The sequence below is a fragment of the Macroventuria anomochaeta genome (assembly GCF_010093625.1).
Source record: "Macroventuria anomochaeta strain CBS 525.71 unplaced genomic scaffold BU25scaffold_42, whole genome shotgun sequence".
Classification (NCBI taxonomy): Eukaryota; Fungi; Ascomycota; class Dothideomycetes; order Pleosporales; family Didymellaceae; genus Macroventuria; species Macroventuria anomochaeta.
Genome location: NW_022985403.1, coordinates 97504 through 117509, shown reverse-complemented (window position 1 = coordinate 117509; position 20006 = coordinate 97504). Strand labels below are relative to the sequence as shown.

General features: G+C 53.2%; 10 protein-coding genes across 10 annotated transcripts; 3 read left to right on the top strand and 7 right to left on the bottom strand.

Moving 5' to 3' along the window:
- Positions 1-13: 13 nt before the first annotated feature.
- BU25DRAFT_204944 (uncharacterized protein) lies at positions 14-1854 on the bottom strand. The gene is made up of 2 exons (XM_033701138.1): positions 1531-1854; positions 14-1480 (listed from the first exon to the last, which is right to left on the bottom strand). The coding sequence occupies exons 1-2, from the start codon at positions 1642-1644 to the stop codon at positions 83-85; spliced, it is 1512 nt and encodes a 503-aa protein (XP_033556926.1). The 5' UTR covers positions 1645-1854; the 3' UTR covers positions 14-82.
- Positions 1523-2015, top strand: BU25DRAFT_204936 (uncharacterized protein). Its single transcript, XM_033701137.1, has one exon. It carries the CDS (start codon positions 1708-1710, stop codon positions 1963-1965), a length of 258 nt encoding a protein of 85 aa, XP_033556925.1. The 5' UTR covers positions 1523-1707; the 3' UTR covers positions 1966-2015.
- Positions 2016-2064: 49 nt separating this feature from the next.
- On the bottom strand, positions 2065-2460 carry BU25DRAFT_425444 (uncharacterized protein; the record flags this gene model as incomplete). The annotated part of the gene is made up of 1 exon (XM_033708350.1): positions 2065-2460. The coding sequence occupies one exon, from the start codon at positions 2458-2460 to the stop codon at positions 2065-2067; it is 396 nt and encodes a 131-aa protein (XP_033556924.1).
- A 5057-nt stretch (positions 2461-7517) lies between these two features.
- BU25DRAFT_414979 (uncharacterized protein) lies at positions 7518-8701 on the bottom strand. Its single transcript, XM_033707426.1, has 2 exons — positions 8616-8701; positions 7518-8554 (listed from the first exon to the last, which is right to left on the bottom strand). Exons 1-2 carry the CDS (start codon positions 8637-8639, stop codon positions 7583-7585), a joined length of 996 nt encoding a protein of 331 aa, XP_033556923.1. The 5' UTR covers positions 8640-8701; the 3' UTR covers positions 7518-7582.
- A 795-nt stretch (positions 8702-9496) lies between these two features.
- On the bottom strand, positions 9497-11172 carry BU25DRAFT_204898 (eukaryotic initiation factor-like protein 4A-I). The gene is made up of 4 exons (XM_033701136.1): positions 10952-11172; positions 10686-10829; positions 9631-10632; positions 9497-9578 (listed from the first exon to the last, which is right to left on the bottom strand). The coding sequence occupies exons 1-4, from the start codon at positions 10983-10985 to the stop codon at positions 9568-9570; spliced, it is 1191 nt and encodes a 396-aa protein (XP_033556922.1). The 5' UTR covers positions 10986-11172; the 3' UTR covers positions 9497-9567.
- Positions 11173-11214: 42 nt separating this feature from the next.
- BU25DRAFT_451819 (Clavaminate synthase-like protein) lies at positions 11215-13380 on the top strand. Its single transcript, XM_033709771.1, has 2 exons — positions 11215-11700; positions 12150-13380. The coding sequence occupies exons 1-2, from the start codon at positions 11360-11362 to the stop codon at positions 13327-13329; spliced, it is 1521 nt and encodes a 506-aa protein (XP_033556921.1). The 5' UTR covers positions 11215-11359; the 3' UTR covers positions 13330-13380.
- A 67-nt stretch (positions 13381-13447) lies between these two features.
- On the bottom strand, positions 13448-15096 carry BU25DRAFT_414975 (Phox-like protein). The gene is made up of 2 exons (XM_033707425.1): positions 14814-15096; positions 13448-14745 (listed from the first exon to the last, which is right to left on the bottom strand). Exons 1-2 carry the CDS (start codon positions 14919-14921, stop codon positions 13603-13605), a joined length of 1251 nt encoding a protein of 416 aa, XP_033556920.1. The 5' UTR covers positions 14922-15096; the 3' UTR covers positions 13448-13602.
- A 77-nt stretch (positions 15097-15173) lies between these two features.
- Positions 15174-16628, bottom strand: BU25DRAFT_414974 (adenylate kinase-like protein). Its single transcript, XM_033707424.1, has 2 exons — positions 16146-16628; positions 15174-16099 (listed from the first exon to the last, which is right to left on the bottom strand). The coding sequence occupies exons 1-2, from the start codon at positions 16309-16311 to the stop codon at positions 15441-15443; spliced, it is 825 nt and encodes a 274-aa protein (XP_033556919.1). The 5' UTR covers positions 16312-16628; the 3' UTR covers positions 15174-15440.
- Positions 16629-16910: 282 nt separating this feature from the next.
- On the top strand, positions 16911-19072 carry BU25DRAFT_414973 (LETM1-domain-containing protein). Its single transcript, XM_033707423.1, has 3 exons — positions 16911-17642; positions 17693-17971; positions 18024-19072. The coding sequence occupies exons 1-3, from the start codon at positions 17070-17072 to the stop codon at positions 18852-18854; spliced, it is 1683 nt and encodes a 560-aa protein (XP_033556918.1). The 5' UTR covers positions 16911-17069; the 3' UTR covers positions 18855-19072.
- Positions 19058-19835, bottom strand: BU25DRAFT_401962 (uncharacterized protein; the record flags this gene model as incomplete). The annotated part of the gene is made up of 2 exons (XM_033705028.1): positions 19710-19835; positions 19058-19659 (listed from the first exon to the last, which is right to left on the bottom strand). The coding sequence occupies exons 1-2, from the start codon at positions 19750-19752 to the stop codon at positions 19058-19060; spliced, it is 645 nt and encodes a 214-aa protein (XP_033556917.1). The 5' UTR covers positions 19753-19835.
- Positions 19836-20006: the final 171 nt, after the last annotated feature.

The window sequence follows — 20006 nt, the reverse complement described above, 5'->3', positions numbered from 1 at the left end:
TTGATATGTTTGTGTTCAAAATAACATTCGCATTTGACGTTATTCATAGCTATTCAGCTGTTCGACTTTTGCTTCGAACTGTCTAGTAAGCGCTCCTCTTGCCGCCCTTGCTCTTTCCGCCAAAACCAGGTCCCTTGCCACCCCCACGACCCTTGTCGATCTTAACAATGAACACACCGCGCTCAATGGTGTTGACAAGAATGTAACCAGACGGGAACAGGAAGTGCGACCAAGTACCAACAAAAGCAACGGTACCCTCACCCGCATCATCCTCAGGGTAGATGTCAAAGAAAGCCTCAACAGTGACGCCCTTGCCTGTGGGATCCTTCTTGATCGAGCGGACATCGTGAACCCAAAGACCGTTGCCGTAGTTAGACTGGTAAGCAAGGCCGTCGACAATGTACAGATTGTGGTCAATACCCTTCTTGTCTGTCGCAAAGAAGTTACCGGTGTACTTGGGGTCCTTGAGGTCTGTCAGATCGGCAATGTGGGTAACGGGGCGGCCAGACGCGGCAGGGCCGGCCTTGTTCTGCTCATCGAGCTCGTCGTTGAACAGGATGTACTGGTGCCAGTTGCGCTCGGTCCACCAGCCCTGGTGCACGTAGGAGGCACCGGGGTAGGAGAGCTTGGAGAGGACTTCGGATGCGGGCTTGCCGTCCTTGGAGGTGGAGTCGTAAATGGTAACTGTGTCCTCGTTGTAACCAATGCAGATATTACGGCCACGATAGCGGCGGTCGGGGCCGTTGTAGGTTACGCACTGGGCGTCGTGGACATAGCCGTCCTGGCTGGCACAGCCGGGAGTGGAGGGCTTGGTGGGGTCCTTGAGGTCAATGTACTGCAGACCGGCCGCGCAGGTCTGGTTGCGGGGCTGAGCGCCGACGGCAATGGCGTATTCGTTGTCCCAGTCAATGACGATGTTGTGGGTGCGACCGATGGGGAGAGTGTCGCTGAAAAGACCAGTGAGGTCCTTCTGGGTGTCAAACACCTTGGGGTTCTTGGGGTCAAGAGTCAACAGCTTGTTGAGGTCGAAGACTTGAACGTTGTGGCCAACGGCTTCAGAACCGATGATAACGTAATCATTCAGAACTCGGATCTCGCGCCATCGGGAACCGATGGGGTCTTGAGCAGGCAGGCGTCCAAGGTACTCGATCTTGCCTTTCTTGGTGACCTCAATGAAGGCAGCACCGCTGAACTGTCCAATAATACCGAACTCACGTCCGTTCTTGGCAGTCCATCCCCAGGAAGAAGATCCACGACCCTCGGGGCCACCAATGTCGGCGTGGTTGGCGAAGTCGTAGAGGTCGATGTTGTTGCAACGGAAAGTCTGGTTGGCATTGCCCTGCTCGACAATGGCAAGCCCCTTCTTGCACTCAACCTTCTCCTTCTTGCCGAACTTGACAGCTGCGTAGTTCTTCCACGATGGCCAGAGCTTGGTGTCGTTGGCAGCAACGCGTAACTCCTCGTCATGTGCCCATTGGTCCTGCACAGCGTTAGCATGTGTTGATTGGTGGACCTAGAGATGGTATTTACAGTCTTGAGCTTCATCAAGTGGTTGTGTACAGCACCCGATGCATACTCTTGGGCAGAGTACGCCGCAGCGTTAACCGCAACGGGCAATACGAGGGAAGCCAGAGAGAACTTCATCTTGGCGGCAGATGCAGTGAAGTTAGATTGAGCAAGAATGAGCAGATTGTCTCACGACGCCGCATGTCAGTATTTATACAGCATCGCCTCGCTGCTTGGGTCCAACTTCTTCGCACTGCATCTTTGTCCAGCAGTTCAACTACTGCGTATTGGAAGTCGACCATCGGTGCTGGGCACACACGCGTGCTTGGCGTACTACACCAGTCGGAGAAGGTAAGATCATCACCAAACGGTACCCTTCAGGCAGGTGGAATTTCTAGCTTCCGGATGCTGTGCACTCACCACAGCAACACCCTTGTGATGATGACTTACGCCATTTGACGCTATCACTGGGCGTCTTGGCCAGCATCGTTTTACAGGATGGTGCTCTTCGGAGGACCTTAATACTAGCCGTGAGGGTGCGGGCCAAGACAACGGATCCTAGGAATAGGCGCGGAGCAAGCAGTCGCTGCAGAACCAAGACTTCATTGATAGCTCGTCATGCGCGCCGAACCAAGGTACCAGGTGCGCAGAACTGGACGACTGGAGATGATGCAGTTGGTGATCTCGCTGGAGAAGGGGTTGCGGAGATGAAATCAAGACGAGATCGTGATTGTCGAAATCTGGTTCGGCTGCCGTGGAAAGAGCGCCGCTGTTGCCAAGATCTGTTTTGCGGGGGCGGATCGCTATCGACGACAGACTCTTGTCCTGCACCACAACACCGACCCAACCGTTGCCAACCGAGGTGACCTTGTGCGCCTGCCTAAAAGACGATCGCGTCAAGGCAACCAACATCAAGGTGCACAGCCCGAGAGGCAGATAGCAGACGGCGCCCATGCTTGTGGTTTATTGGCACGTTCGCATATGCCGTGTTGTGATGCTGCAGTGCAACAAAACCTCGAGCATATTTGGGGCCAATATCGTAAAATGTCTGTTCCATCGAAGTGGCACGGCAATAGCTGTGCATGCAAGCAAGAGCAATGGCCGGTGCAATGGATTATCAGGCAAGAACGAATGACGAATACGACGCAAGAATCTCGAAAGCACTATTGGAGATGATGAAGGTGCCTTACAATGCTTACACCGATGAACGATGATCACCACAATTGTGCGAACTCAAATTATACTGCGACCCACACGGCCTCTTCCGCCAATTTCAAACAAATGTTACAATCGAACTCGACTCTTGAGAGTTCTAAGGAGATTGTGCCTCTTTACATTCGAGTTCACGATCTTATCTGAGTCTTGCAATTACCCAACCATTTCCGTTTGGTCTTGGGACTGCGCCCCAGTGGTTGTTACCCCACGAACCCGTTGCAACAGCTTCCCCCTGAAAGTCTGTCCTCCCCGGCCCTTGTCTCTACTACTGTGCGTTTGCTGCTCTTATACTCCGTACTTTCCACAGCTTCATTCAAGTGAGAGATGTCTTCTTGTTCTCTTCCTGGTACATCTTTGTGAGTTCAGCAGTTGACTTTGCAGTGTACAACTCCGCCAGAGACTTGATTGTTGTTGACAATTGACTCAACTTGTTATCTTGGCGTTGTTGTATGTCTATCAACTGCTGATGCTGGATGCCTTGGGTGATGCTAGAGTTGACAGAGCACTCCAAACTGATAGAGTAATGCTGTAATTTGATCAGATGGCTGCTCAATTGTTGATTCACCTTCTTGGATGCCTGCAAGTCACTTCCCAAGAGGTACATTTGGCACTGCGTAGTGATGTTTTTTGGCAGCGTGGGTCGCTCTAGTACACTGATAGTCACTGTAAACGATAACGTAGGAATATCGGGTCGATAGAACACTGCGCTGAATTGCTATCTAGCTTGGAGAAGACGACTATATACTGGCCCTGGAACGTGCTAGTCCAGAACAGTCTAAGCAAGGGTATTCGGATCTCGTACGGACCGACTGATACCGCAACAATGTTTGACACGCCTAGGCAGACTCTCACCGTTGGGGAGATCCACTCAAAAGATACTATGAAGGTTGTGGCAAGTAGAGAGTGCACATCTCCACTTCTGGGTCAGCGGAGCAAGTACGTTATCAGCTACAACACGCAGTCTGTCGTGATCAACACAATGCTGCCAGTTGACGCGTAGTTGCACTCACTTGCTGACGCTGTGAACCTTGATTGGCTTGCACACCTGGTTGTTGTGACGCCTGAGGGGTGCTGATGTTAAGCCAAACCTTGAGATCTACCTTCTGCTGCAAGGCTCTGGCTGTGTTTCGCTCCTTCTTGCACTGAAGAAGGTGGAGACAGTGTCTGAATGATGCCTCATCATCTCATTTGGGAGTCTCCGGTAACCACAACTGCTTCTGTTGACCTCAAAGGTACACAAAAGCACCGATAGATGTGTATGTGACTGGTCATGGGAGCTGCTCACTGGGCAGCCGGTTGCCCCATTCGAACAGATACTCCGATTTGAAGTCTTGGGACGTCTGTGTGCAAGTGGTAAGCAAGCCATTGATTGGTTGCGAGCCACAGTATGCCTTGTAACAAGCCTCATACTTCACTCTTGGAATATTTTACACTACTACGTCATCCTCAATGCTGCTAGTAGACGTCTCCTCTTGTGACTGAGATGATTGTGGAGGAGTCGGCTGAGGTTGATGATCAAAAGAACAGCCAGACGGTTCTCTGCTGTTGAGACAAAAGTTGCCATCCTCTGGCTCTCCTTTCCCCACTGAGGTTGCTGGAACCTGTACGTTTACATCATGGTTGTTGTCTCCGTTGGTTGATTCCCTCCTCTTCCACCTCGTCGTCCTCAACTGCAGCAGCTGCTGCTTGAAAATACGCTGCCGATTGGCTGGGGTCACCGCCCCAAGCCACACCAGGTGGCGTTGGCGGGACATTAGTAAGGGGTGAGTTGCTTCTGTTGGAGATTTTGATGGCTGTGGAAGACTTTTATCGTTGTACTATGCGCCGATGACCTCAGGCAAGCACCTCCTCAAGCTCTTCTCCACATTTGGTGAAAGTGCGCTTACGTTTTACCAGCTTGAAAAGCCATCTACAGTGAAGTCAGTATCAAGGAAGTGGGGTTGATGAGCATACTCACCCTGGCAGCAGACTGGGGATGGTGACAGGCAGGATGGGGGGTAAATTTAGGTTGGAAGCGTCTATATAAAAGCATGGTTACCCTGCCTAGCTCCCCCTGGCTGTCAACTGTGTGGTTACGGTATGCTCCAGCACTACTATTGGGTCACCCATGGGATATCCCCACTCGAAAAATATGGTCAACTAGCTTTAGGATCCCTGCTATGCCTCAGTACTACTACAGCACCTACACCATCATCAGCTTGTAAGTTGGCCCGGAAGGGCTCCTAAATCGTCGCCAGCCGCATACATTCACTCTTGCTTCTGTCACGAAGATGCTACGAGTAGGCCCTTTAGGACTCGCTAGGAGTCTAAATCAATTACTACATACGGTATCTAAGTAGGTACAAGACGTTGTGTACCGAACAGAACTCTACCAGCAATAGTCTATATACTTACGTGTGGGTTCGTTCGGTTACCGGTTAATAATCGGAACTGAGTTGGATAGGTATCGGGGTTGCAAGTCCTAGAGCGGGGCTTGCAGAATTCTGGTACTCCCGCTTCGGAGGTTGCAGGCCCGCTCCGGAGGTGACCGGAGGTTGTACGTCCGCTTCGGAGGCGTGTAAGGACGCTGGGGATTTGGTGCGTACGGTCAGGGACAGTACGGAGCGGATCCGGATATTGTCAGGGGATCTGGAGAGGATACCGTGACAGCTTCCATGTCACTCCTATCAGCCAATGAGAGCTCCTGAAAGAACAATTACATCTTTGTGTGTTGGCTATCCAAACAAGGGGGGTGGCCCAAGAACTTCTACAACTCACCGGTATCTGAAGATCCCCGCCGCGTCATCTACAGGCCCCTTTGTATGTAGGGTCTTTTTCGATCCCGCTTTGAATCGCTCGTCAATCGTACTTCGCCGACTCGAACCACGCTCGCTAATGGACAGTGACTTGGTCCTCACTATTGGGCTATTTTATATGTAAGCCTAGGACCACATTACATGAATGCTCGAGTAATGCATCCGATTGTTTGAGCTCATGTCACACACTTGTACATACACACAACAATACACTCATACATGAGATCCAATACCAGTATCGGTGAGTTGCAAAAGATACTTACCCCCCGGTTTTTCTGAGTACAATCAGTCCCTACACAACATTGTTGTCCTTAAGGCTGACATCAGTATTAAGGCGATTGCAATAGCTTGCTGGATCTATAGTTGGAGGCATGGTGTGCTTGGATTCCATTGTTGTGATAGGAGAAAGCAGGCAATGTGTAGTAGTGACAGCAAGATGGTAGAGGTGGTAGCAATGATGCTATGTATGATGACCGGCTTAGCGAGATTAGAGGCTGTGAGTGGTGAAGGTATGGGTCAGGGTCTAGCACCCACATATATACCCCTCCGGTGCCCCCGGTCATCTCGTACTCCCGAAAGCCCCACCTGGTGTATGCCTAGTGTATGTAGTAACCAGAAAAACAGGGGGGTCAGTATCTTTTGCAAGTGATAATACCACCCCTTGCTTACAGTATATGTTCCCTCCACAATCTCTACATCTGGTGAAATGCCGATCATTACTCTCAAGATAGCCAATGAAAGGATGCTGGGATACCCATCACTTCGAATATCAAGCGTCATACGCTTGAAACCAGTCATCTTTTGCAACGGAACGATGTCTCCGTAGGCATTTCGTGGGTGTGCCCAACCATACTCCACATCATCCAGATACGCGACTCGCTCTTTCCGTTCATTGATCGGTGTCCACAGGCTCAAGCTTGCATGTTCAACAGCAGCGATTTGGGCCGTGGTGAAGTGGGTGAACCCATCGGTGAATACGTGGCCGGCAGCGAACTTATTGAGTGGAGTGTATGGAAATAGTTCGTTCTCGTTGTGTAGCTGGCGACATGTCGATCCGAGGGCCAATATCGGTGCTTGCCAAAATGTATGAACCCCCCTTAATCTGGCTCGCTACTGAAGTCCTCTACATCATAAAGAAGCGAAGGCTTCCGAGTGGCTGTTGACTTTCCGGTTGACGGTTGTGACAGCTTGGTAGACGTCATTCAGGGCATCAACGTTGGTAATAGCCACTCACAAGCTTGTCCGCACGACTATACCATGGTGCAGATGTACTGATTGCATCACTGTTCCAAGTTCAGGGGAGTTCGTACATTTTGACAATTATTATATGTTGAAGGTCTCCCAGTCCGACGTGTATGTCGTGCCATCTAGTGTTGTCGTGCGGCTAAAAGCTCTTCTAGTTCCGTTGAAGAACTTGTTATAGTATTCACGTAAGGCATACTCGTAGATTTTTTTGCGGAGCTCGGCGGGTAAGCGAAGGAGAGGAGATCGCTCTCAATTGCGCAGGAAGCTATGCGCTGTTAATCTCTTGCGATAGTGAACGATACATATGGGGTCTACACACATATATGTTTCATGTCCTCACTCCAGGCCTGTCAGCTCTCAAAACGGGGCGATCAGGTCCTCAACAGTTGTGTCAGCTATGTCTGTTTCGAACCGTTTCCCAGCCGCAGACAAGACTCGACCAACGGAGGGAGGCATCATCGCTGCAAAAAGAATAGCACCGCGTTGGATGGGTGACAAATTGTCAACGAATGTATGAAACGTAGCTTGGTCCTTTGGGCTTCTGTTCGTCATGGAGAAAGTGTTCAGATGGAGAGGAAGTAGCACGATCTCGCGATGTAGCTGTCGACACACGAGCCAGATAGGCGTAATCGAAATCCCTAATGCTTGTCAGAGTTTGGGTAGCGAGGCAAGGAAACAGGAGCAATCAAAGCCATGTCAAAGTATGTGAGTGTCAGGACCTGCGCGTTACGTCAGCGACAAAATGAGTTGATGCAGCCAACCAACACTGAATTACAGAATTCTCGAATGTTTGCGTGCTGTACCGCTCTTTCAGAACGTTCTCACATCTTACTAGCCTGCCTCAGCACATCCTTCGTCAAAACCTCCCCCTTCTTCCTCACCTCGCTCAACCTGCCCATCTTCAACAGTCTCCCAATCATCTCCTCATCTCCAAAATGGCTATTATGCTCGAACTCCGGCTCCTCACCATACGCAACCCTCGCCGCATCAACCAAAATCCTTGCCGTCATACCAAACACCCTGAACGTCGTCAAATCATCCAACTCACTCGGTTCTGGCCTGGGATCATCGCCCTCAGGCAGTCCACTTCCGTGCTCTGAAGATGTAGTCGGGGCCTGTGAGTTTGCGGCGTTTCTCTGCATTTCCTGGGAGGAAGGAGGGGGCTTGGGGATGTAGAAGTTGTGCATGCGCCATCGACTCTCGTGCCAGTCTGTCCAACTGCCTCTGTACCATTTTTCGGGCTTGCCGTTTTTCTGGACGGGCGCTGGTCCCAGGCCGGACCAGTCTTTGCGTAGGAAGGCGTGGAAGGGTGCGGTGAAGACGGCGGCGACTTCTTTGGGGTCAAGACGGGGTATTAGGCGGTCTTCGACTTCGCTGTCGGTAGCGCCGGAAGATGTTGTCCTGCTGTCTGAAGAGCTCGAGCTCGGCGACAGGTATGCTACGCAGGGACGTACGCCGAGTTCCGTCTTCGCCAGGTTTGCTGGTAGCTCGCAGAGGTGCTCGACTTTGAAGCCCTTCAGCTTCTCGTCATCCATTGGTAGCCCAATCTCCTCGTATGCTTCTCTACGCGCGGTATCCCATGGTGTTTCTGTGAGAGAATCTGCCTTTCCTCCGGGTAGTGCAGCTTGGCCAGCATAGTTCCTCAGCGAGGCACTTCGCATGGTGAGCACGACCTTGAGGTCGCCATGGCGGTCGGGAAACAGGACGATCAGAACGGCAGCGCGCCTTGTCAAAGGACAGTTATAGTACTGTGTAGGTGGTGGAGTGTATGCTCGCAACCGGGCGAGTACTTGCTGGGAGGGTGTTAGTACGAAATTATGTCAGGACAGTCTCTACATGGATGCATTGACATACGGTCGAAGTAGGAGAGAGTACCATGGTCGCAAAGGCTCTGCTTTGCGCGAGCCATGCTGTCGGCCTCATGAGATAGATGCTCGGCGGTTGAGGCTCTCGAGGGCGCAGCTGCACGAGGGGTTCCGAGGTAATCGATAAGCGTGTAGTGACGTCGACAGCCTCGGACTCGATTTCCGAGACTCATTTTGGCTACCTCCATAGTGCCAGAAGTCTGAATATCTCCAGGCTGCACTCTTGGACCCTCTTGTGCAGTCCATCGCTGAAGATACAATTAAAAAGTGGTCTTGTCGGTACAGGTTAGATGCTTTGTCTTAAGAGATCACGATCCTATGTGTGTTTTAATCTCTACCAAGAGTAACAATAAGATACACTGGGATAGTCTCAGACTTTTGGCACTACTGGAGTATCATTTCCTGTGACCTGATGGTGATGTTGAGTTGATGGTTTCGACTTCAAAAGCGCTTTACACGGTGTTGGGAGTAAGGTCAGAACAGAACGTTTCAGTGACTATCATGCAATTGAACTGCATCTCTATATGAAAGAAAACTCATGATCGTTATCGTAGACATGCGTGACCATGGGAAGCGTATTCCATCGCGCGGGCATGCCTTGATCAAACGTAGCACATCCTCGGAGAACAAGAAAGCCCATGAGAAGTTGCTAAGAAACAGTAGATTGCAGAGAAAAACATCCCAGCCAACTGACGTCTCTATCATCTGCAAGAAACATTCTTTTGGGGAATTCATTTCGCACATGGAAAAGACAAACGCCAAGATGCCGCGATGGGTAGACGACCGCTCGTCCCGCTAATCGCTTTTGTGCCGAATCAACAAAGCACGCCTGATCTCGCAGGCGCGCCCGAATTAGATCACCACCGCGTCTATGCCAACTACGCCACTAGAATGTATGGCGGGTACGGAGAAACGGTGATTGGAACGCAAGGAACAGCTGCTTAGATGAGGTCTGTGAAGTACGTTAGCGTATGGTTCTTCAACATTCGAACTGCAAAACTTACCAGCCACGTTCATGGGCATCTCCTCAATCTGTGTGCTGTAGAACTGCTCAATCTCACGCATCATGCGGACATCGTCAGCGGTGACGAAGTTGATGGCAACACCCTTTCGTCCGAAACGACCACCACGACCGATGCGGTGGATGTAGTTCTCGCGGTTGGCGGGAAGGTCGTAGTTGATGACGAGGGAAACCTGTTGGACATCGATACCACGGGCGAGGAGGTCAGTGGCGATGAGGACACGGGAAGATCCGGAACGGAACTCCTTCATGATAACATCACGCTGGGCCTGGTCCATATCACCGTGCATGGCGGAGACGGTGAAGTCACGGGCAGTGAGCTTGTCGGTGAGCCAGTCAACCTTTCTGCGGGTGTTGCAGAAGATGACGGCCTGGGTAATGGTGACTGTCTCGTACAAGTCGGAGAGGGTGTCGAGCTTCCAGTCCTCCTTCTCAACGGCAATGTAGAACTGCTTGATACCTTCGAGGGTAAGCTCGTCCTTCTTGACGAGAATACGGACAGGGTCGCGCATGAACTTGGTGGTAACCTCGAGGACGTCCTGGGGCATGGTAGCGGACAGGAGAACGACCTGGGTGGACTGGGGCAGAAGCTGGAAGATGTCGTAGATCTGCTCGGTGAAACCGCGGGACAGCATCTCGTCGGCCTCGTCGAGGACGAACATCTTCATATGGTCGGTCTTGAGGACACGACGCTGAATCATATCCTGGACACGGCCGGGAGTACCGACAACGACCTGGGGGCCGTCCTGGAGGGCCTTCATGTCGTCACGGACGGAGGTACCACCAATGCAGGCGTGGCACTGGATGTCCATGAAGTCACCGATGGCGATGACGACCTTCTGGATCTGCTGGGCCAACTCGCGGGTGGGGGCGAGGATGAGAGCCTGGCAAGCCTTGACGGAGGAGTCGATCTTCTGGAGGGTGGAGATCGAGAAGGTAGCGGTTTTACCCGTACCGGACTGAGCCTGCGCAATGACATCGTGGCCTGCGTGTGTTAGTCGCTGGTGTCGTGTTTTTCGCTGTACCGGGCAAACTCACCCTTGATGACGGGCATAATGGCGCGCTGCTGGATAGCAGAAGGGCGCTCGAAACCGTAGGCGTAGACACCGCGGAGGAGCTCAGCCTTCAGGTTCATGTTGTCGAAGGAGTCGGTGGTCTCATCGTAGTTGGACTCGATCTGGCCTGCGGAGTGTGTCAGTCTGCGCTCACACAGTCGTTGTGTTCTTCTGCGCTGCTGCTGCGGGAGTCGTCCGCTTGTCGCGGTGGTCGCTGCAGCGCAGCGCAAATATTTTAGAGGCACTCACCCTCAGGCACGTCCTCAAGACCCTTGTCAGCCATGTTGGATGGTTTGTTGTGGGAGACTACTGGCACTGCCTGTAGTCGGGGAGAGAACTGGTTGTATTGGAGTAGCAGAGGGACCGTAAGGTAGCCGCTGCTGTTGTATGTGGTTGTTGTAGAAGTTGTCTGGTGGGTGAGGGCAGAGATGGGCGGCGGGGCAAAAAAGACTTTGTAGAAAACCCAAAAGTGCGCTACCGCCCGCGCTAGTGATTTTGCTCTGGGGCGACCTCCAACACTCCAAAGTTTCGCCTTTTACGTCCGTGGTTTGGCCTGTGACTCTTTTGCCGCCTGCGTTTGCCTTGATTTGTCTGCGTGCAACAGATAGGCCACCCGAATCGGATTCCGGAAAGCATTGTTTCGGCCTTCCTTTGACCATGGCGCCCGGCATCCTACAGGACCCTGGCTTTGCCTCTGCCGAATCACAGCCTGCCAAAAAGAGAAAGCTCACCGTCCCAGTGCATGTTCAGCAGGACGACGAAGAAGTGGCAACTGCGGTGCCCTCGCATCCGTTGGGTATCAAGCCAGCCGGAAATGCGTACACAGCGACTGAGAACATCAAGTCAAGATGTGGATCCTTCGCCAGGCTGCCTGATGAGCTGCTGAACCACATTCTTGAGTCATTCGATGCTGACGCTCTCGTACGGCTGGGAAGCACTTGTCGAGCATTGTACGCTTTCACCCGTTTGGACGAGTTATGGAGGGCCTTGTTTGTAGGGTGAGTAGCATAATTGCTTTGACTCCTGTTTTCCCTCTGGTCAGCCTCATTTCCTTGAGTCAATTCCAGTCATACCTCGACGAAAGAGTTGGAATCCGCAATCAGGCTGTTCATCAACGGTGCTACGCTTTGCTGTGACTCATGTGAACAGCACTGCAAGCGAATACGAGAATCACCCTGCGAGACGTGAATGCTGAGGAGCACTTTTTGGAGCAATCCCAAGTGTCTTATCAAATGGCCCGAGGTCTTGTTGCGACGACTGTGCATTTGCATCATCTGATCCCTCAAACTGCTTTCTGTCGTTTCTGCTTTCTTCCAGTTCAGCCACATTCAGTTCGTCAGATTGCTACATCAATACAATGCGTTTCCTTCAGCTTGCAGCAACTACAGTCTTTACTCTTTGACATTGTGTTCATACATCCGCTGGTCAAGTACTAACACACCTCCAGATCCTCACCCGAGAACTTCACATGGCGAGGAACATGGCGGGCAACGTATCTCAACACCCCCCCAGAAAACGGCACCTCCTTGCAATGCAACAATCTCTTCTCCGACGTTCTTTACCGACCCTTCCAATGCGCACACACCTCCCTCAAACCCTACACAACCAACATCCCACCCAGCAACGCCATCGCGCGTCTCCCCGACTTAACTCCCGAAGAATTCTCCGCAAAATGGACAGACAAACCTTTCATCCTGACCTCGCCCGTCAAAGCCTGGCCCGTGTACGGGAAATGGGACTCCCGATACCTACTAGAAAAGTTTCCGGACACGAAGTTTACTGCTGAGGCAGTGGACTGGCCCATGTCAACCTACATATCCTACATCAACTTCAACACCGACGAATCTCCCCTCTACCTCTTCGACCGGGCCTTCGCGCCCAAAACAGGCATCGACACAAGCCTCCCACCGCATCACCCGGACGCTGCGTACTGGACACCAGAATGCTTTGGACCGGATTTGTTCAGTGTTTTGGGCGACCAGCGCCCGGATTGTCGGTGGATGATCCTTGGCCCCAACAGATCGGGAAGCACGTTTCACAAAGATCCTAATGCGACGAGTGCGTGGAACGCGGTGCTCACGGGGAGTAAGTACTGGTTGATGTTTCCCAGTGGTGCGAATTGCGCGCCGCCGCCGGGGATTATTCTGAGCGAGGATCAGAGCGAGATCACTGCGCCGTTGAGTATTGCGGAGTATCTTTTGACGTTCCATGAGCTTGCGCGTGAGACCCCGGGGGCGAAGGAGGGTATCTGTTATGCGGGTGAGGTTCTGCATGTGCCGAGTGGGTGGTTCCACCTCGTGCTCAACCTTTCCGAGTCGCTGGCTTTGACACAAAACTTCGTGCCTGAAGCGCGACTCGCCGACGTTCTGGGATTCCTGAGGGATCAGAGGGTTCAAGTCAGTGGGTTCAAGGATGATGTTTCGGATCATGCGTATGAGCTGTTTGTGGAAAAGCTGGGTGAACAGCACCCCGACATCTTGGAGGAAGGGCTGATGAAGCTGGAGAAGAAGGGGAAACAAGGAAGGGGGAAGTGGGAGGAGTTGACGAAGGGAGGAGACGAGGAGGAGGGTGGGGGAGGGTTTAGTTTTGGGTTTGCGGGGGACGATAGTGATGCTGATATCCCCTGAAGAGGACGATGCTGGTAATAGTACTTGTGTAGAAGCAACGAGGGATAATAGTGCACCGATGTCCTGTTTGAACATGAATCGTGATATTAATGATCTACAAATCAGCCAATTCCCGCCCACCGCCTCTACGCTCGCTCACTGGTAGTGTCTCTGGAAAGACTCCAGCAAGCCCGTAAACTCCAATTCCGCAGTGATAAGCTCCTCGCGCAAGACATCAATTCTCGCGACTTCGTGCACACCTCCATCTCCCAGATCAATGCTTGCAGCATCACTCTACGACGCAGCAACCTCCCGCTCATCCTCCTCCTTCCTCATATCCCCCAAGAACTTCTCCCACGTCTCAATCGTCCCTTGAAAGAAATCCACATGCGCGTCAGCCAAATCACCCAGCGTGTCCTTGAACTCGACCGCCTTGATTCTTTCAAAGTCCGCTACTTCCTTCACAGTATGCTCATCGAACGCCTCAGTAGCCTTCTTGCTATTCTCAACCTCGCCCGTCAGCCGCTCGATCTCAACCTCCAATTTGCGCACGCGCTGGCGCCGCGCCTGGTCGTGGTCAATACCGCGAAAATCCTCGACTTTGCTGCGTAAGAAGCCTGACGCGCCCATACCTGCACCGTGCTGGGAGGCAAGCGAGTCGCGGTCGGCGGCAGATTTGGCGAGGTATTCGGAGAGGGCTTCGAAGTCGAGCTGTTTGCCTTCGCGCGTGCGGAGGAGATTACGCAGAGCGAGGATGTAGGCGTCCATGTCGCGCAGGGAGGTGAGGTAGTTCTGGTCTGTATGCTCTTTGATGGATTTGAAGCCTTGTGATGTGGTTGTTACGGAGGCGGCGAAAGAAGTCAGCGTGCTCTCGACGGCCGGTTCGAGGGTTGTTAGCTTCTGGCATTGTGTTGCGAGGTCCGCGTAGTCTTGTTCGAGGTCGGCCTGCCGCCTGGCTACGCGGACAGTGACCTTCTCGACGTTGTTCAGGTCTTCTGTGAGCTTGCTCGCTCGTTCGCTGACTTCGATGAAGCGCTTGTCTGGCTTGTGCACCTTGGTGAATGTGTTGACGAAGCTCTCTGCGATCGCGTCTACGAGGCCGCCGCCAGGTTCCGACCCACTCGCAGCTCTTGAGGATCTCCCCTTCATGTGCTGATTCCAGTCTGGGCTCTCAAGGAAGGTGATGAGAAGCATGGCTCGTCGCAGCACTGGGTGCAAGGCTAATCGCTTCAAGAAGCGGTGCAGAGAGTGGGCGCGCCGTTGGGTGAAGTCCGGACCGAAGCGGTCTCCACGAACATACTCCATCTTGTGCTTGTCGGGCAGCGGGGCGACCGCGCATTGTGGGTATTCTTTCGAGAGCTGTTTCCAGAGGAAGACGAAGTCGGTGAAGCGGCGGCGGACGGAGAATTCGGGCTTCTGGAAGGACTGGTAGTCGGACTAGACGATGTGTGAGTATGGTGGTGGCCGTGTAGAGCAGCAGCAGTGGGTGCATAGCTGCAATGTACCTTTGTAGTCACTAGATATGAGACATAGGCGTTCTGGGTGCCTGCCAGCTCCTTCTGCGGGCTGCCGACGATTGTCTCTAGGCGGCCTTCGCTGAAGTCCTCCGCCATTGCGCGTGCGTCGAGGGCAGATGGGGTATCTTGGACAGTGTGAGAATCTTGTGCAAGGTCTGACCAATCGTCTGATTGCTCAGAGGCGCTGTCAGCCCAAATCACCTCGAAGTTCGCTGGATCCAGGGTAGAACTTAGTGTTGGTGGAGTTGAGGCTGGTGCCACCGGTGACGTCTGGATCGCTGGGCTGGAGCTGTCGCTAGCGGGGCGCTTCAGCGCGTGCCATCGACTCGTACAAGGGTTCGTGTCTCGCAACGTCTTGTTGATCGACCTTCATACTGAACATTCAGCGAGGGGATTATCAAACTGATGGAAAATGCTCGTGCAAGCGCTTTATGAGCGTCTACGGGGAACTTTGACCTCTGCGCGCCAGTAGCGGCCAATATGTACAGTGAATGAGAGTCGTGCCTGCCCAATCATACAACAGCCAAACATGCAAAAGACCGCCGATACCGTTGCCATACCGTTTCCAGACATTCGTTGTCCACCAAAAGCAAACAGAAATGGTATATAACACATTCACAAGCCTCCTACAACTTCAGGAACAGGTACGCCAAATCGCTTGCCGAACTCCTTGAAAATCTGAGGGGTGATCTCGTCACTGCTGTTGCCATTCACAGTCCACAGAATGCCTGCCTTGTCGTAGTGCTCGAGCAGCGGCTCGTTGTTCTCCTTGAAGCTCTGGAGTCGCTGCTTCCACACTTCAGGGTCGTCATCAGCTCGCCGTGTGAGCGGGTCGCCTGTGATGTCGTCCATGCCTTCGACCTTTGGCGCATTGAAGGTAGTGTTGTAGACACGCCCTGAAGGTGCGTGCACCCAGCGATTGCAAATGCGATCGATGATGATCTCACTGGGCGTATTGATGCTAACAACCATGTTGATGGGCACAATCTCGTTCAGCTGGACTGCCTGGTTCGCCGTGCGAGGGAAGCCGTCCAGGATGAACGAAGCCTCAGGGTGGTCCGAGTATGTGTACTTTGCTGTCTTGATCGCAGAAGGAATCGACACCGAGTCAACTGTGTGGTCCTCCGCGGCTATTGAGCTCGAGTAAACAGCGTACGGCCGCAGTGTGCTATCCCTAATCCACCCACGGGTCGAGAGCTCATTGACAATGAGTCGCAGAATCATGCTGTCCGGGACCAATGCGCCGGCCTTCATCTTAGATTCGGCCTGGATGCCTGGGTTGTGTTAGCGAGTGCATTGCAGCCAGTCGAATGCACATACCCAGCGGGGTTCGCTCCCTGACATTCTTCCTGAGCAAGTCGCCTGAACTGATTGAAGAGAGTTCTGGGAACTGCTTCATCAGACGCTCGGTCTGGGTGCCTTTTCCCACGCCTGGTGCGCCAACCAGGATAATGCGCGCCGCTCTTGACAGACTTTGGAGAGCCATTGTATGCGATTCGGGCTAGGGGGATTTCAAGGATATGGGAGTTAAATGTGCTGTTGAGGATATAGGTATGACGCGCGAAAGGGAAGCCGAGGGCTTCGTCCGGGTAGGGTTTCTCTCAGCAAGAGATCATTTTGAACGTTGTATAAAAGTATTCAGAAAGGTATGTGGTCGCGGAACAGGAACGAAGACACCAAAGGAGTGAAATGTATTGCAGATGCAAGCGCGAGTGTAGTGGACTTGGAGGGGCGGCTGTTGGCGGCGGACACAAGTTCTCGGATTATTGCCCGAATTGTCCTTGATGCGGAGACGGTATCGGAGCCAAGGATCCGTGGGCTGCCTCCCGCGTGCCCTCATCCTTGGGACTGGGTGGCAGTTGAGCGCCAGCCAGTTCTGCTGACGCGTTGCCGCGGTTCGGGCCCAACAGCAGGCCTGCATCCGTTGACGTCTGCCTGAAACAACACCCGAGTTCTTCCTGCCAGCATGTCACGGGTTTCACGTCCAAAGTCGGCAGTCAGCACAGCCCTACGGAGGCCAAGCTTTCGGGGCGCGAACGGCCGCAGCGATCTGTTTCTTGGGAATTATTCTAGCTCTTTCGTCAGGGCGATTTCATCTCACATTCCGCATCGGCACATCGCCCCTAGCTGGTTGCTGCTATCCTCTGCTTGTACTCTAGCTTTCTTCTTTCTTCTGCTGTACTACTATACAACATCTGAACCACCCACGTCACTCTCTACGTCCCTGATACTGCTTACGGTGCAATGTATGTTGCTCGATCTGCCACCCGGGCAGCGCCCGCTGTCTTCAGGGCAGGCATGAGGACCGCTGGACGACCTTATCACCGCCCCATGCCCAAGAATGTGTCTGCCATCGCCATTTTGCTCCCACACCGAAGCTTCCAGACTGAAACATCGCAAACAAGCACACAAGGAGGCAACTACCCTCCGCCAGGCTTCAACCCCAACCAAGCGAGCAAACCAACCCCCAAGAAGGAGCAGGAAGCCATCCAACAGAAGATCGCTACACCTCTCGAGAAAGACACCATCGTTCCCAAGACCGGGCCTACCGCCAACCCCAAGACCGTCGCTCAGGATGCGCAAACTATGACCGAACTCGCTTCCGAGAAGGCAAATGCGGAGACCGATGCTGAGAAGAAGGCGGTTGCAAAGAAGGAGGAGAGCAAGAAGAAGCTCACAATCTGGGAGAAAGTGAAGCACGAAGCGACGCACTACTGGGACGGCACCAAGCTGCTTGGTTTTGAGATCAAGATCAGCACAAAGCTCGCCCTGAAGATGGCTGCAGGCTATGAGCTCACAAGGCGTGAACGACGACAGGTACGAATCTTGGAATAGTATGCCAACTTGGGATACTGACAGAGCTGCAGCTGCAACGTACCGTGCAGGATCTGGGGCGGCTGATCCCTTTCTTGCCCTTCGTTATCGTTCCCTTCGCCGAGCTGTTGCTCCCCGTTGCCCTGAAGCTGTTCCCCAATATGCTTCCCAGCACATACGAGGGCCAGTCCTCGAAAGATGCTAAGGCCAAGCGTCTGCGGTCGACAAGAAAGGAAGTCAGCGAGTTTCTGCGCTCAACGCTGAAGGAGACTGGACTGCCCATCTCTGCAGAGAACGCGCAGAGGGCAGAGTTTGCCGAGTTCTTCCGCAAGGTATGTACACTTACATGAGTTGGCATTGGGTTTTGGTATTGACGAAGCACAGGTCCGAACTACTGGCGAGAAGCCTACCCCAGAGGAAATTGTCAAGGTCTGTAAGATCTTCAAGGACGACCTGACCCTCGACAACTTGTCCCGACCACAGCTTGTTTCTATCTGCCGCTACATGAACATCACCTCCTTTGGTACCGACAACTTTCTGCGCTACCAGGTCCGTGTCCGCATGAGGCAGATCAAGCGTGACGACAGGGCAATCGCATACGAAGGTGTTGACTCGCTTTCTGTTCCGGAACTCCAGACTGCCTGCGCAAGCCGTGGTCTCCGCACATACGGTGTTTCTCCTGGCCGTCTCCGGGACGACCTCCAGACCTGGCTCGACCTTCGTCTCAAGCACGGTGTTCCCTCTACCATTCTTGTCCTTTCGAACGCTTTCGTCTATGTCCAGGGTAAGGAGGCAGATGCCACATCGCAAATCGACGCACTCGAGGCTGTTCTGTCCAGTATTCCCGAGGAGCTGTATCACGAGATCGAGCTCGAGGTCAGCACCACCGAGGGCGCGGCCACCAACAAGCAGCGTCTGGAAGTCCTCAAGGAGCAACAAGAGCTTATCGAAGAGGAGAATGAGCAGACACAATCCCATGAAGACAAGGTCAACGCTTCGCCCAAGGACCACGAGGACATCGATGAGGACGACAAGCCAAAGAAGGTCGAGGCAAAGGCTGCAGCAGAGGAGAGCAATGAGGCTGAAGCCAGCAGTGGCGATTCAAACGCCACCGAGGGGAGTGCCGAGCGCGCAGAGCAGGACGAGCGCGCAAGGAAGGACGAGATGCCAGCAGGCAAGGAGGAGAAGGCTGCTGAGACACCGAAGAAGGAGTAGAGAAACCATGACTTCCTTTCTCTACTATGTGTGATTAGAACAAACTCCATTCAAAAAGTCTTTCAGGACTTGGATATGGATATAGAAAATACCCATTAATCCGCCTTAAGCGGAACGCATAGACTGTACATATACACACTACAACAAACACAAATCCTCAAACATGATAGCATATTGCTAAGGGTATCATAGCGCCGTAGCAATCAATGCACAACACCATCAATAACCAGCTCCCCAACCTCCATATCCAGACTCATCACCCCCTCCCGATCCCGCATCCACACATCCCCTTCCCCCACTCTCCCCTCCCCATCATGAATAACCACAGCCTCTCTCCGCCGCCTCCTCGCATCCCTCTCGTCCTCCCCAGCATCCTCCCTCTCCCGCAGCCCTCCACCGGCTGACAACACCTCAACATCGTTCCACTGTACACGCGGCTCAATCCCTCCGTAGCCGTACGAAAGCCCGCGCTCACGGAAAACACCGTAGTCGCGCAGCAGCCGGAACGCGAGTTGCGCCCGGCGCTGCACGTCTTTCTTCCTGCTGCCTAGATCCCTCAATAACAGCTGCCTTGCACTGTCGTTCGCATAGAATCTTTCACACAGCAACTTTGTTGCCGAAGCCCGTATTTCGACGTTGTGGGATTGCGCGAGAAGGAGTAGTGAGTCGGTTTTGATCGCGTCTTCCTGCGAGGTCGGGGTCCGGATGCCGAGCGGTTTTGGGACGGGGCGGTGGACTTCAGTTAGCTGTTTGACTGTGCGCAGACCGGAGGCGACGTGGTGGATGGCGAAGAATGTGAATACGCCTATGACTGTCAGTCTTTAGGAGATGGTGAGGTGGGCAGGAAAGAGGTACCGAGGCCGAGCCAGAGGTAGTGGTCGGGTAAGTTTGGGGCCATGGTTAGGTTTTGTTGAGGATTGTAGGAGTAAGATCATGGTACGGAACGTATGGGCGCGACGAACGACATGTTGCCGTTGCGTGTCTGCGGCTTTCACGGGCGATGATGCAGCCGCACCGCGTGGGAGGCAGGGGTCCATCAAGCTAGTGCGGGATTGGAAGGCGGTGGGGCCCCACACCGAACTCTTGGCCAAAATTTCTAGACGGCGGATCAGTTGCATCCCCCAGCGAGCCTCATACTTCTCGGAGTGCTCT

What these genes read in the sequence shown, in the direction of transcription:
- BU25DRAFT_414974 (XM_033707424.1), bottom strand. Translation starts at nt 16,311, where the DNA reads ATGGCTCTCCAAAGTCTGTCAAGAGCGGCGCGCATTATCCTGGTTGGC. An exon ending in CAGGGAGCGAACCCCGCTGG is followed by an intron (nt 16,100 to 16,145) that starts GTATGTGCATTC and finishes AACACAACCCAG; the next exon opens with GCATCCAGGCCGAATCTAAG.
- BU25DRAFT_204936 (XM_033701137.1), top strand. Translation starts at nt 1,708, where the DNA reads ATGTCAGTATTTATACAGCATCGCCTCGCTGCTTGGGTCCAACTTCTT.
- BU25DRAFT_204944 (XM_033701138.1), bottom strand. Translation starts at nt 1,644, where the DNA reads ATGAAGTTCTCTCTGGCTTCCCTCGTATTGCCCGTTGCGGTTAACGCT. An exon ending in ACTTGATGAAGCTCAAGACT is followed by an intron (nt 1,481 to 1,530) that starts GTAAATACCATC and finishes AACGCTGTGCAG; the next exon opens with GACCAATGGGCACATGACGA.
- BU25DRAFT_204898 (XM_033701136.1), bottom strand. Translation starts at nt 10,985, where the DNA reads ATGGCTGACAAGGGTCTTGAGGACGTGCCTGAGG. An exon ending in TCTTGAGGACGTGCCTGAGG is followed by an intron (nt 10,830 to 10,951) that starts GTGAGTGCCTCT and finishes CACACTCCGCAG; the next exon opens with GCCAGATCGAGTCCAACTAC. An exon ending in CATTATGCCCGTCATCAAGG is followed by an intron (nt 10,633 to 10,685) that starts GTGAGTTTGCCC and finishes TAACACACGCAG; the next exon opens with GCCACGATGTCATTGCGCAG.
- BU25DRAFT_414979 (XM_033707426.1), bottom strand. Translation starts at nt 8,639, where the DNA reads ATGGTACTCTCTCCTACTTCGACC. An exon ending in TACTCTCTCCTACTTCGACC is followed by an intron (nt 8,555 to 8,615) that starts GTATGTCAATGC and finishes ACACCCTCCCAG; the next exon opens with CAAGTACTCGCCCGGTTGCG.
- BU25DRAFT_414975 (XM_033707425.1), bottom strand. Translation starts at nt 14,921, where the DNA reads ATGGCGGAGGACTTCAGCGAAGGCCGCCTAGAGACAATCGTCGGCAGC. An exon ending in CATATCTAGTGACTACAAAG is followed by an intron (nt 14,746 to 14,813) that starts GTACATTGCAGC and finishes CACATCGTCTAG; the next exon opens with TCCGACTACCAGTCCTTCCA.
- BU25DRAFT_414973 (XM_033707423.1), top strand. Translation starts at nt 17,070, where the DNA reads ATGTATGTTGCTCGATCTGCCACCCGGGCAGCGCCCGCTGTCTTCAGG. An exon ending in CAAGGCGTGAACGACGACAG is followed by an intron (nt 17,643 to 17,692) that starts GTACGAATCTTG and finishes ACAGAGCTGCAG; the next exon opens with CTGCAACGTACCGTGCAGGA. An exon ending in TTGCCGAGTTCTTCCGCAAG is followed by an intron (nt 17,972 to 18,023) that starts GTATGTACACTT and finishes GACGAAGCACAG; the next exon opens with GTCCGAACTACTGGCGAGAA.
- BU25DRAFT_451819 (XM_033709771.1), top strand. Translation starts at nt 11,360, where the DNA reads ATGGCGCCCGGCATCCTACAGGACCCTGGCTTTGCCTCTGCCGAATCA. An exon ending in TGGAGGGCCTTGTTTGTAGG is followed by an intron (nt 11,701 to 12,149) that starts GTGAGTAGCATA and finishes ACACACCTCCAG; the next exon opens with ATCCTCACCCGAGAACTTCA.